The sequence below is a fragment of the Trifolium pratense genome, linkage group LG7 (genome assembly GCF_020283565.1).
Source record: "Trifolium pratense cultivar HEN17-A07 linkage group LG7, ARS_RC_1.1, whole genome shotgun sequence".
Lineage (NCBI taxonomy): Eukaryota > Viridiplantae > Streptophyta > Magnoliopsida > Fabales > Fabaceae > Trifolium > Trifolium pratense.
In genome coordinates, this window is record NC_060065.1 from 40,136,996 (window position 1) to 40,150,991 (window position 13,996).

Sequence of the window (13,996 nt, forward strand, 5' to 3'; positions counted from 1 at the left end):
CATGAACTATTTGTGCTAATGTATATGAAGGTGCACAGTTAGAACTATCATGCCAAGGTGGACAAGTGATTTCACAAATTCAATTTGCTAGCTTTGGAAATCCTCAAGGTGGATGCGGTTCTTTTAAGCAAGGCTCTTTGGAAGCTATAAATAGCAAATCTATTGTGGAAGGTGCATGTTTAGGAAAAAGTAATTGTGGATTTACCGTAACAAAAGAAATGTTTGGTGCAACAAGTGTTAATAATGCAACGAGTGTAAATAATAGTATAGCAAGATTAGCTGTGCAAGTGACATAGGTTTTCTCTAAACTAATGATGGTTAAATGTACTTTTACCCCCTTGATATTTGGGCGAATGGTTTTTTTTCTTGTAAATAAATTAAATGATTAAAAAAGATAAGATTAATAACTTTAAAAATTAATTGAGATTAAATAAAATAACAAAAAATTACATCAACCAACCCATAAAAAAATAAGCCCCTTCTTCTTCCACCCCATATTATGTAAACTCATAATCCATTAAGAAAAAGTAAATCCAAAATTCAATCTCGCTTCTACCATCCACCTTTTTTTCTCCAATTTGCCGAGACATTGGAGAAAACACAAGAGAGAGAATGTTTTCTCTTCCAAGGAGTTCGCTAGTGCCAGAAACTTATATTATTTTGTAGTAGTTCTAGGTGATACTGAGAAGATAAAACAAGCATGCATTATTTACGCATTATATCTCCAATAAAACTAAAAACAAAACATACGACTTACGCGCAACCTTGAAAGTCATCATATCAGGTCTAAGGGTCCACCTTCGTCATACTCTCAATGATCCTTTATGTGAGTAGATAAATTCATATATGCTCAAAATAAATCAATTCAAACGTACCTTAAAGACTTATATACTTATGATAAGCCTAGGTAAAATCAACATTATATGTTATTGTTTTGTAAAAAATATATAATTGTATGCTATATATCCTTTTAAAAAATTTACAGAGTGTTATCCTTAAATAAAAACCACAACATTGAATAAAAATAGTGTAAATCTCCCTAATTATATTTTTGGATAATATCCCTATTTTTTTTTTTAAGTAGTTCAGTAGATAGAAAGTCTAACTTTAAGGTAAATAAGTGGATTAAAGACCCATTTGGATTAACTTATTTTTGTGCTTATGCAAAATAGCTTATGCAAATAAATATATTTTTATGTATTATTATAAGTTTGTCAAGGTTGTTTATCATAAAATAGCTTATAAAAATATAATTTTCACAAGTTGGAACTTAAAAAATAGCATAAAACCTAATTTATATTGCATAAGTTGTTTGCATAAGCTCGAAAACAAGTTAATCTAAACGGGCCCTTAGTTTAACTTTTTAGCATGACACATATTTTTTATCAAAAACTAGCGGCCAGACAGTTCCGCATCTGTCCGTGTCTATTATGCAAACTTATGTAAAAACAATAAAAAAAGACATGTTTTATGTTATGATGAGTTTGTTAATAAAATATTTTTGCTTCTAAAAAAAAAGACATGTCTTATGTTATGGTGAGTTTGTTAATAAAATATATTTGTTGCTAAAAAAAAAGTTAGTATTATTGGTATTATGAAAAGTTCACACCAATTTTTTTTGTATCCTCTTCATATATAGCTAAGATAAAAAAAAATATATTTATTTTCTCTTTGTCTATTCTATTACTAATTACTAATATATTAAAATCGATTACCATCAAAGTTATTGATTTATCCTTATTACTTTTAACCACATTGCAAGTTTTATATACTTCATTGTAATTTCGCTAAATTTTTTATTTTTTTAAAAAATATAAGATAGCAACAGTCGGCCCTAATTTTTTTTAGAGATATATGTTCTTCCTTATCTCTAAGTTTTTTCATCTTCTTTCGTCAAAAAGGGTAGTTTTGGGTTGTTTTTTTTTTACCCAAAATCCTTGTGCATCTCTTTTAATTTGATTTAATTTAATATAAATAAGTGATTTTCACATAGATTAGATATTTCTTTTGTGAAAAGTTCACATCAAAACTATATATCCCCTTTAGTAATAGTTATAGATAATTTTTTTACCATAATTAACCAACGAGTCGTTTTGGACCATGTGTAAGTGCAACCCACACACCAAGGTTGTCAAAATCGGACCAGACTGGTCGGTCGGACCGTGAATCGGGGAGCAATCTGATCGGTTAGGCCTGAAAAATGGAGAGCAAAGGAACCGGAAAAAAAGCCCTTGAACCGGCTCCAAACCGTGGAAAACCGGTGAACCGGCCGTTTCAGAAGGTTTAGTGGTTCTGGCATTTTTTTAAGAATGATTAAAAAATTGGTCAACCTATCAACTGAAACCCTTCCCTTTCCTTTCCTCCTCTTACAGCGGCCGGCGGCACTGATTATATAATACTGTTTTTTTTTTAAAATGTATGATTTGTTTTAATAAATGATGAAGGCTTTTATCTCCAAGATTGATTTGCAATTATATTAGCAAGAATATGGAGATGGCTGAACTACCCATTTTATTGAACTTTTTGTTAAATTTGGAAGCTTTAGATTGTTAACCATGGTTAGTGAATATTGGTACTTATATAGGGTAGGGATGACAAAAAAACTCAAACCCGAGAGACTCACCCGAACCCAAACCCAAGTCAACGGACGAAACCCGATTTGACTGAGTTTGAGTTTGGGTTCGGGTGACACCCGATAATATGGGTGTGGGTTTGGTATCAGTCAAACTCATACCCGAAACCCATACACCCACCCGAAATATTTTAGAATTACCTAATTACCCCCATAGTCTCCCTCAATTTCCTTGGAAGACCTTAAATTTTAGTTGTAATTTAATTTCTTGAAAGTCTATGTTGTAATTTCTTGAAAGTCTATGTTTGAATTTCCTTGGAAGACCTTAATTTTAGTTGTAATTTACTTCAAAGTCTATGTTGGAATTTAATTTCTTAAATTTGCAAATTATTTTCAAATGTGCTGCGGGTTTGAGTTTGGGTGGAAAAAACCCGAACCCAATGGGTGTGGGCGTGGGTGTTGTTTTGCCACCCGAACAGCCTTTGAGTTTGAGTTTGGGTGATAATTTCGGGTGTGGGTTTGGTAAGTGTCAAACCCGCACCCATGGGCGCCCGTTGCCATCCCTATGGGGTTTCATTATGTACACAAGTATAGTACCAAAAGAAGAAGAAGAGTAAACATACAGAGTTTGACACACTTTATCAATAAAGAAATTAGAGATGAGTATGTATTGAGACTTGGAGAATAGAAATTGAAGACGAGACTTGAGAGGATATGAAGTAGCGTGGCTGCTTAACGGCCGTTGTTGTTTTTTCCAGAAGATTTGCTTCTCATGTCCATATACTAGCATTTTAGGGTTAGGAGAACAAGTGAGCTTAGACCATAAATAACACTAGAAAAACACCCACATAAATATGAAAAATTAATTTTTTTTTGGCTAATTAATTTTTAAATTTTTATGTATTGTTATTTTATATACTATTTTTTTAATTTTAAATTATATTTAATTAATACCGGTCCGACCCTGGTTGAATCTTTGAACCTTGAACGAGTGACTTCACCGGTTCAATGTCCGGTCCGGTTCTGTTTACCTTGCCACACATTACGCGAGTTGAGATCCTCTCCATTTTCTATTATTTCCATTTTTTTTCATTATCAAAGTTTTTAAATGTTTTAAGATGTATTGTACCAAAAAAAAAGTTTTAAGATGTATAAAAAATATTTGGACTTATTTAATGTCACACTTTTGTATTTATATTCCAAAAACTATGAAATAATGGAGGTAATGCAAATAATTAGAAATGGAAAAAACACTACACCGCCTTATCTTTTTATTTTATTTTATTTTTATAAGAGCCTTTTTTATTTTGCTTCACACTATATCAGTATATCATTCACTCTCTTCATTCATCTTCACTCCCGAAACCTAAAAGGCTAAAACCCTATTCAACATTTTTTTCTTCTTCTTTTTCCCTCTCAATATCGCATCTTAATATTAGATTCATAAGGTAAATAAATATTCTATTATTTCATTTCATTCTTCATTCACATTTCTCGTTCGTTCTCTTATTACTGGTTTTGTTTCTTAATAACTTTTTCTTTCTCTGAATTAGGGTTTCATCTTTCAACAATGGCGCATCTCGGCGGTGGCGCTGAAGCGCACGCACGGTTCAAACAGTACGAATACAGAGCAAATTCCAGTCTAGTTCTAACCACCGATTCTCGTCCACGTGACACTCACGAACCCACTGGAGAACCAGAATCACTTTGGGGAAGAATCGATCCAAAAAACTTCGGCGACCGTGTTGCTCACGACCGTCCACCGGAACTCAACGATAAAATCAACGCAGCGAAGAAAAAGAAGAAGGAAAGGGAACGAGATCCGATTGATTCTGTTTCGACGAGACGTAGTAAGCGCCGTCGTCTTCAGGAAGAGAGTGTTTTAACTGCTACTGATGATGGTGTTTATCAGCCGAAGACGAAGGAGACTCGTGCTGCTTATGAAGCTATGTTGAGTGTTATTCAACAGCAACTTGGTGGTCAGCCGTTAAGTATTGTTAGTGGCGCCGCGGATGAGATTCTTGCTGTTTTGAAGAATGATACTGTTAAGAATCCTGAAAAGAAGAAGGATATTGAGAAGCTTTTGAATCCGATTCCTGGTCCTGTGTTTGACCAGCTTGTTTCAATTGGGAAGTTGATAACTGATTTTCAGGAGGTTGGGGAGGCTGTTAATGGGTCTGGTGGTGGTGATGTGGATGGTGGTCTTGACGATGATGTTGGTGTTGCGGTTGAGTTTGAAGAGAATGAAGACGATGAGGATGAGGATAGTGATCTTGATGTTGTGCAGGAGGATGAAGAGGAGGAGGATGATATTGCTGAAGCTAATGGTTCTGGTGGTATGCAAATGGGTGGTATTGATGATGAGGATATGGAGGATGCTAATGAAGGGATGAATTTGAATGTGCAGGATATTGATGCTTATTGGTTACAGAGGAAAATTTCTCATTCTTTTGAGCAGCAGATTGATCCGCAGCAATGTCAGAAGCTTGCTGGGGAAGTGTTGAATATTTTGGCTGAGCCTGATGATAGGGAAGTTGAGAACAAGCTTTTGTTTCATTTGGAGTTTGACAAGTTTAAGCTTATTAAGTTTTTGTTGCGAAATAGGCTGAAGATTGTGTGGTGTACTCGTTTGGCGAGGGCACAAGATCAGGAGGAGAGGGAGAAGATTGAGGAAGAGATGAAGGGTTCTGATTTGTTGCAGCCGATTTTGGAGCAGTTGCATGCTACTAGGGCATCTGCTAAAGAGAGACAGAAGAACTTGGAGAAGAGTATAAGAGAAGAGGCTAGAAGGTTGAAAGATGATACTGTTGGAGATGGAGACAAGGAGAGAGATAGGGATAGGGACAGAAGCAGGAGGGGAGTCGATAGAGATGGCGAGAGTGGCTGGTTGAAGGGGCAACGTCAGATGCTTGATTTAGATAACCTTGCTTTTGAACAAGGTGGTTTGTTTATGGCGAAGAAAAAATGTGATCTTCCTGATGGGTCTTATAGGCATCTTAGAAAAGGTTATGAAGAAATTCATGTTCCAGCATTGAAAGCTAAACCCCTTGATCCTAATGAGAAGCTTGTGAAGATTTCTGCTATGCCTCCTTGGGCACAACCAGCTTTCAAAGGAATGACACAATTGAATAGAGTGCAGAGCAAAGTTTATGAAACTGCTCTCTCAAAGCCAGATAATCTTTTGCTTTGTGCTCCAACTGGTGCTGGAAAAACCAACGTTGCTGTTCTTACTATCCTTCAGCAAATTGAGCAACACAGGAACCCCGATGATGGTTCTATTGACCACAGTGCATATAAAATTGTTTATGTTGCACCAATGAAAGCTCTTGTGGCTGAGGTTGTTGGGAATCTGTCTAACCGGTTGCAGGAATATAATGTTAAGGTTAGGGAGCTCAGTGGAGATCAGTCACTAACAAGGCAGCAGATAGAAGAGACTCAAATTATTGTTACAACTCCCGAGAAGTGGGATATTATCACAAGGAAGTCGGGAGACCGAACTTATACACAGCTTGTGAAGCTTCTTATTATTGATGAAATTCATCTCCTTCATGATAACAGAGGCCCCGTTCTTGAGAGTATTGTTGCTAGAACACTTAGGCAGATTGAAACAACGAAAGAATTTATTCGTTTGGTGGGATTGTCGGCTACTCTCCCTAACTATGAAGATGTGGCACTATTCTTGCGTGTCAATCCGGACAAGGGGTTGTTTTATTTCGATAACAGTTACAGACCTGTGCCTCTTTCTCAACAATATGTGGGAATCACAGTAAAGAAGCCTCTTCAAAGGTTCCAATTGATGAACGACATCTGTTATGAAAAAGTTATGGGTGTAGCTGGTAAGCATCAGGTTCTTATCTTTGTACATTCAAGGAAAGAAACTGCTAAAACTGCTAGAGCCATCAGAGATGCCGCACTTGCAAATGATACTCTTGGTAGATTCCTTAAAGAAGATAGTGCAAGCCGTGAGATTCTTCAGACTCATACTGATCTTGTGAAGAGTAGTGACCTTAAAGATCTTCTGCCGTATGGTTTTGCTATTCATCATGCTGGTATGACAAGGACTGATCGTCAACTTGTTGAGGATCTGTTTGCTGATGGACATGCTCAAGTTTTGGTATCTACTGCTACCCTTGCCTGGGGTGTGAATCTCCCAGCCCATACAGTTATTATCAAAGGGACACAGATTTACAACCCTGAAAAGGGGGCCTGGACTGAACTGAGTCCTCTTGATGTCATGCAGATGTTGGGTCGTGCCGGAAGGCCCCAATATGACTCTTATGGTGAGGGAATAATTGTTACTGGACACAGTGAGCTGCAGTATTATCTCTCTCTGATGAACCAGCAACTTCCTATCGAGAGCCAGTTTATTTCCAAGCTGGCCGATCAGTTGAATGCAGAGATTGTTCTCGGTACTGTTCAAAATGCAAAGGAAGCCTGTCATTGGCTTGGATACACTTACTTGTTTGTCCGTATGGTGAGGAATCCTTCCCTATATGGTTTAGCACCGGATGCCATAACGAGTGATAAAACATTGGAGGAGAGGAGGGCTGATTTGGTAAGTATCTCACTGCTCTAATTTATCATTTGTTTGGTTTTCATTACCTGAACTAAATCAGTTTCTGTGTCATTATTTGGTTGTTTACTAGGTTCATTCCTTGCTGTTAGTTATTGTTGTTGTCATTGCTTTGATTTATGTAGTAGAGTTGCATGAGAAGGGAACCAGATCTTGGTTTATTTATTGCTAGCTTCCTTTTTTATGCTGTTTGTTATTGTAATTGGTATAATTTCTGTAGGATTTCATGAAAGGGAACCAAATCATCATGGATTCAGTAAGGCATAGGCTCTTCAATTTTTTTTGATGTTTGATTTTCTTGTTTGATTATTTAAACACAGGTTCTTTAACTTCATTTGAAGTTTGATTTTTCTCCTCTGAACTAAACCAATCCCCGTGGTCATTATTTGGTGTTTTACTAGGTTCCTTTCTGATATTGATTGTTGTTGTCATTGGTTTGATTTGTGTAGAGTTGCTTGAGTAGGACATCTGATATTCATGGCTTTGAGAGCTACCCACCCACTTTAATTTTGGGATTGAGAATTACCCGTTTTGGTTTATTTACTAGTTTCCTTTTTCGTAGTGTCTGTTCTTGTCATTGGTATAATTTACGTAGAATTGCATGAAAAGGGAACCAAATCATCGTAGACTCTAGTAAGTCATAGGTTAGTGTCTGTTCCTTTTTATGTTTGATTTTTCTCCTTTGAATATTTAAGACACAGCCTCTAACCTTTTTTAAGTTTGATTTTTAAACCAATTAGTGTGTCGTTATTTGTTTTTTTTACTGAGTTCGTTTCTGTTAGTGATTGTTGTTGTCACCAGTTTGATTTGTGTAGAGTTGTATAGGACGGAAACCGGATCTTCATTGCATTGAGAATTACCCACTTCAGTTTTGTCTTTGAAAATTATCTGCTTTAGTTTTGGTTTATTTACTAGGTTCCCCTTTCGTGGTGTCTGTCATTTTCATTGGTATAATTTTAGTAGAATTGCATGAAAAAAGGAACCAAATCATCATAGACTCTTGTAAATCAGTTTTACCTTTTTATTGTTTGATTTTTCTCCTTGAAATATTTAAGACAGGCTCTATAACGTTTTCTGATGTTTGATTCTTTTCCTCTGAACTAAAGCAATTCCTGTGTCTTTATTTGGTTTTTATACTAGGTTTCTTTATGTTAGTGATTGTTGCTGTCATCAGTTTGATCTGTGTAGAGTTGCATGAGAAGGGAACCAAATCGTCATGACTTTGCTAGTGGCGGTTCTTGTCATTGGAATAATTTATGTAGTTTATTCACTAGGTTCCTTTATGGTAGTGGCTGTTCTTGTCATTGGCATAATAATTTATGTAGAGTTACATGAGAATGGAACCAAATCTTTGTAGACACATGTAAGACATAGTCTCTTTAACTTTTTATTTTTCTCTTTAACTTTTTCTGAAGTTTGACTTTTCTCTGAATTAAACCAACTCCAATATCGTTGTCATTATTTGATCTTTTACTCGGTTCCTTTCTGTTAGTGATTGTTGTTGTCATCGGTTTGATTTGTGTAAAGTTGCATGAGAAGGGAACCTGATTTTGTAGTTTTGAGAATTACCCTCTTTAGTTTTGGTTTACTTACTAGGTTTCTTTTTGGTTGTGTCTGCTGTCATTGGTATAATTTACGTAGAATTGCATGAAATGTGAACCAAATCTTCCCTTTCGGTAGTGTATATCTTCCACTGTTTTTGGAAGTTTGATTTTTCTCCATTGAATATTTTTGGATATATATTGCTTATTTATGCTGTCTTGTGTATTATCATTTTATTGTCTAACCTTGCTCTATTTAAATTTTGCAGATTCACACGGCTGCAACCATCTTAGATAGAAATAATTTGGTGAAGTATGATAGGAAGAGTGGATATTTTCAGGTCACCGACTTGGGTCGAATTGCAAGTTACTACTACATAACACACGGAACGATATCCACATATAATGAGCATTTGAAGCCTACTATGGGGGATATAGAGCTTTGTCGATTATTCTCATTGAGTGAAGAATTCAAGTATGTAACTGTAAGGCAAGATGAGAAGATGGAGCTCGCAAAGCTCTTAGACCGCGTTCCCATTCCCATCAAGGAAAGTCTGGAAGAGCCAAGTGCCAAGATCAATGTTTTACTGCAAGCTTACATCTCACAATTAAAGCTTGAAGGGCTCTCGATGACATCTGATATGGTGTTTATAACTCAGGTTTGTTTCTTACCTCTCCAAGTTATTGTTAGTGGTATTATATTTCTTTTATGTCTCTGTTTCTTATCTTTGAGAAGTTATTGGAAATGGTGTTAATCATTATTACTTTTAGCTGATTCATGTATTTTATTTCTTTCAGAGTGCTGGACGTCTTTTGCGGGCTCTTTTTGAGATTGTCCTGAAACGCGGCTGGGCACAATTGGCTGAGAAGGCTTTGAACTTATGCAAGATGGTGACCAAGAGGATGTGGAGTGTCCAAACTCCTCTTCGTCAGTTCAATGGAATTCCAAGTGATATATTAAAAAGTTTGGAGAAGAAGGATTTGGCTTGGGAAAGGTATTATGACCTGTCATCACAAGAGATAGGTGAGCTTATGCATGCACCGAAGATGGGGAGGACCCTTCATAAATTTATCCATCAATTTCCAAAGCTGAATCTTGCAGCTCATGTGCAGCCCATTACTCGCACAGTTTTGGGGGTTGAGCTTACAATTACTCCAGATTTTGCATGGGATGACAGAATACATGGATATGTTGAGCCGTTCTGGGTGATTGTGGAGGATAATGATGGTGAATATATCCTTCATCACGAGTATTTTTTGCTGAAAAAACAGTATATTGAGGAGGATCACACTTTAAATTTCACAGTGCCAATATATGAGCCTCTTCCTCCTCAATACTTCATACGTGTTGTTTCTGATAAATGGCTGGGATCCCAAACTGTTTTGCCAGTTTCTTTCAGGCATCTAATTTTACCTGAAAAGTATCCTCCACCTACTGAACTATTGGATCTGCAACCACTGCCGGTTACTGCCCTGAGAAATCCATCCTATGAAGCTCTTTATCAGGAGTTTAAGCATTTCAATCCGGTGCAAACGCAGGTCTTCACAGTGTTGTATAATTCTGATGACAATGTTTTAGTTGCTGCTCCAACTGGGAGTGGCAAGACTATATGTGCAGAATTTGCAATTTTGAGGAATCATCAAAAATTGCCTGATAGTGTCATGCGTGTTGTATATGTTGCACCCATTGAAGCTCTTGCCAAGGAACGGTATCGTGATTGGGAGAAGAAGTTTGGGGGTGGTCTCAAGTTGAAGGTAGTGGAGTTAACAGGAGAAACTGCTACTGATCTAAAACTGCTTGAGAAAGGTCAGGTTATTATTAGTACTCCAGAGAAATGGGATGCTTTGTCCCGCCGCTGGAAACAGAGGAAACCTGTTCAGCAAGTTAGTCTTTTTATCATTGATGAGCTCCACTTAATTGGAGGTCAAGGAGGTCCTATTTTAGAGGTTATTGTATCCAGGATGAGATATATAGCTAGTCAGGTTGAAAACAAGATTCGTATTGTGGCTTTGTCAACATCACTTGCAAATGCAAAGGATCTAGGAGAATGGATTGGAGCTACCTCCCATGGCCTTTTCAATTTCCCCCCTGGTGTTCGTCCTGTTCCATTGGAAATTCACATTCAAGGTGTAGATATTGCTAATTTTGAGGCTAGGATGCAGGCAATGACCAAACCAACTTACACTTCTATTGCCCAACATGCCAAGAATGGGAAACCTGCTATTGTATTTGTCCCTACAAGAAAGCATGTTCGACTGACAGCTGTGGATTTGATTACATACTCAGGTGCAGACAGTAGCGAGAAGCCTTTTTTGCTGCGGTCTAAAGATGAGCTTGAACCTTTTATTAACAAGATCAGCGATGAAATGTTGAAAGTCACCTTAAGTGAAGGTGTTGGTTATTTGCACGAAGGCTTGAATAGTCTTGACCATGACATCGTAGCGCAACTGTTTGAAGCTGGCTGGATTCAGGTCTGCGTTTTAAGCAGTTCCATGTGTTGGGGAGTGACACTGTCTGCTCATTTGGTGGTTGTAATGGGCACACAGTACTATGATGGGCGGGAGAATGCTCAGACAGATTACCCAGTTACCGATTTGCTACAAATGATGGGTCATGCTAGCCGTCCTTTGGTGGACAATTCTGGAATATGCGTCATCTTATGCCATGCACCACGTAAAGAGTACTACAAGAAGTTTCTTTATGAAGCATTCCCAGTTGAAAGCCATCTTCATCACTTCTTGCATGACAACTTAAATGCTGAAATTGTTGCTGGGATTATTGAAAACAAGCAAGATGCTGTAGATTATCTTACATGGACATTTATGTACAGGAGGCTTACCCAGAATCCTAATTACTACAATTTACAAGGAGTTAGTCATAGACATCTTTCTGACCACCTCTCAGAGATGGTGGAAAATACATTGAGTGAATTAGAAGCAAGCAAGTGTGTTGCTATTGAGGATGATATGGATCTCTCTCCTCTTAACCTTGGAATGATTGCGTCATATTATTACATCAGTTACACAACAATTGAAAGGTTTTCATCATCATTGTCCTCAAAAACAAAAATGAAGGGTCTGTTGGAGGTTCTATCATCTGCATCAGAGTATGCTCACCTTCCAATACGACCCGGGGAAGAAGAGGTGGTTCGAAGGTTAATCAACCACCAAAGGTTTTCCTTTGAAAACCCAAAAGTCACTGATCCACATGTTAAAGCAAATGCTTTGCTGCAGGCCCATTTCTCTAGGCAATTTGTTGGTGGCAATCTATCATTAGACCAGAGGGAGGTACTGCTTTCTGCAAACAGGCTGCTGCAGGCAATGGTGGATGTAATATCGAGCAATGGTTGGCTTAGCATGGCTCTTCTTGCTATGGAAGTAAGTCAAATGGTAACACAAGGAATGTGGGAGCGAGATTCTATGCTGCTACAGCTTCCACACTTCACAAAGGATTTGGCTAAGAAATGCCAGGAGAACCCAGGGAGGAGTGTAGAAACTGTCTTTGATTTATTAGAGATGGAAGATGACGAGAGACGGGAATTGTTGAACATGACAGATTCACAGCTTTTGGATATTGCTCGATTTTGCAACCGTTTTCCTAATATTGATTTGACATACGAAATCTTGGACAATGACAATGTGCGAGCTGGGGATGATGTAACACTACAGGTTACTCTGGAGCGGGATCTCGAGGGCAAAACAGAAGTAGGACCGGTTGATGCTCCTAGGTATCCGAAAGCCAAGGAAGAAGGGTGGTGGCTTGTTGTTGGTGATACCAAAACCAACATGTTGCTTGCAATTAAACGTGTGTCGTTGCAGCGTAAGTTGAAAGCCAAACTGGAGTTTGCTGCTCCTGCTGATGCTGGAAAGAAATCCTACGTCCTCTACTTCATGTGCGATTCTTACATGGGTTGTGATCAGGAGTATGGTTTCACCCTTGATGTTAAGGAAGAAGATGGTGATGATGAATGAATGAAAAAGTAATTTTTCTGATTCTCTAGTCTAATTTTTTTTTGCCTAGATCTACAATATGTTCAATGTTCAGTGCTTTTTGTAACACATATACTAGTATGTTAAATTTATCTATTTTTCTGACAATTAAAATGCTGCATTTTAAATTACACTATACTTGATCTTATTTAAAAGCTTAAATTAATGAAATGTTTGTCCTTTACAGTTTCATGAAAGCTGCAAATGAGAAAAGGATAATACTTCCATGCTGAAGTTTTTATTTTGTTCTGGTAAATACTATACTTAATCTTATTTAAAAGCTTACTCTGATTATAGAGTTCAGTACTAATTACATGCCTTAACAATGTGGCAGGTAAAGAAGTAATTGCTGCTAGAAATAGCATAAGGATGTAACACTGTAGGCTGATTATGGAAAAACTGTAACACTGGAACATTTTTGTTCAATTGTAATGATTATGGATTTAATGGTATCAATTGTAATGATCAAATCCTTAATTTTCCCATATGGGGATCCTGGAGAACTCGTTATTATGTCTCCATACATGCTTTTATATGGTTTTGGAGATCTGCTGAACTTAGCTTTACTGTAGTTGTACAGATGTTTATATTGCAGTTTGGTTATCCAAGTTTATTTTCCTAACTTGAATGATGATAACACACAAGTTGATGTCAAAGCAACCTGTTTTTTTAACCATCTAATTTTTGTTGTTATCATCTGCATAAACTTCTTGAATGTCTGAGTTAGCAATATGATTTATGAATATCCAGTTTGTAGTAGTATATGGAACAAATAGTTATGAGTTGTTGAATATATTTATTATTATTTAAAAAAATAATAAAAAATTTGTTCTCTTTCTTTGTATCATGTGTTTTTACACTAGACATTTTACCTGTTATCATTTTTATATAACATTTGCTCTAAAATTTGGATTCTATTTCTACATGATATATGATTATGATATTTACAAATAATGCTTTCATTCATTCATGGATCCTTTGAAATTCATCAACAAAATCACGGTGTGATGACTAGCTATCTCAGGGATTTGTAGACTTTGTATTTTATGCATCAATGTGGTTACAAGGAGTGCTAGAAATACTCTCTTCTCAACATTTTCTCTAACCCTTGCCCTTTAACAGGGTAAAATATATATGGGTCTCACAATCTTATGTGGATCTATTTTCAAATGATGGAATCACGTATTTTTTTGTTAATTGATGTTAAAATGACGGACTCACCAATTAGAAAGTGAGGAAAATTCTAATATAGACCACTTCTTCAAATGGTCCATGGTGGACCAATATATGAAAAATATTTAAAATATTATCGTTAATATA

The 13,996-nt window shown here is 36.8% G+C and overlaps 1 protein-coding gene across 2 annotated transcripts; it reads left to right on the forward strand.

Moving 5' to 3' along the window:
• The first annotated feature begins 3,796 nt into the window (after positions 1-3,796).
• Positions 3,797-13,298, forward strand: LOC123897799 (DExH-box ATP-dependent RNA helicase DExH12-like). Of its 2 annotated transcripts, XM_045948580.1 has the most exons (6): positions 3,797-4,020; positions 4,126-7,127; positions 8,956-9,345; positions 9,485-12,666; positions 12,864-12,927; positions 13,011-13,298. In XM_045948580.1, the coding sequence occupies exons 2-4, from the start codon at positions 4,143-4,145 to the stop codon at positions 12,656-12,658; spliced, it is 6,549 nt and encodes a 2,182-aa protein (XP_045804536.1). In that variant the 5' UTR covers positions 3,797-4,020; positions 4,126-4,142; the 3' UTR covers positions 12,659-12,666; positions 12,864-12,927; positions 13,011-13,298. The 2 variants fall into 2 exon arrangements, with proteins under 2 accessions (XP_045804536.1, XP_045804538.1); XM_045948582.1 differs by having other exon boundaries at positions 3,878-4,020; positions 9,485-12,927.
• Positions 13,299-13,996: the final 698 nt, after the last annotated feature.

Excerpts from the sequence above, each read along its gene's own strand:
- LOC123897799 (XM_045948580.1), top strand. The coding sequence starts at position 4,143 with ATGGCGCATCTCGGCGGTGGCGCTGAAGCGCACGCACGGTTCAAACAG. Across the intron at positions 7,128-8,955 it reads AGGAGAGGAGGGCTGATTTG|ATTCACACGGCTGCAACCAT; the intron begins GTAAGTATCTCA and ends TAAATTTTGCAG. Across the intron at positions 9,346-9,484 it reads ATATGGTGTTTATAACTCAG|AGTGCTGGACGTCTTTTGCG; the intron begins GTTTGTTTCTTA and ends TATTTCTTTCAG.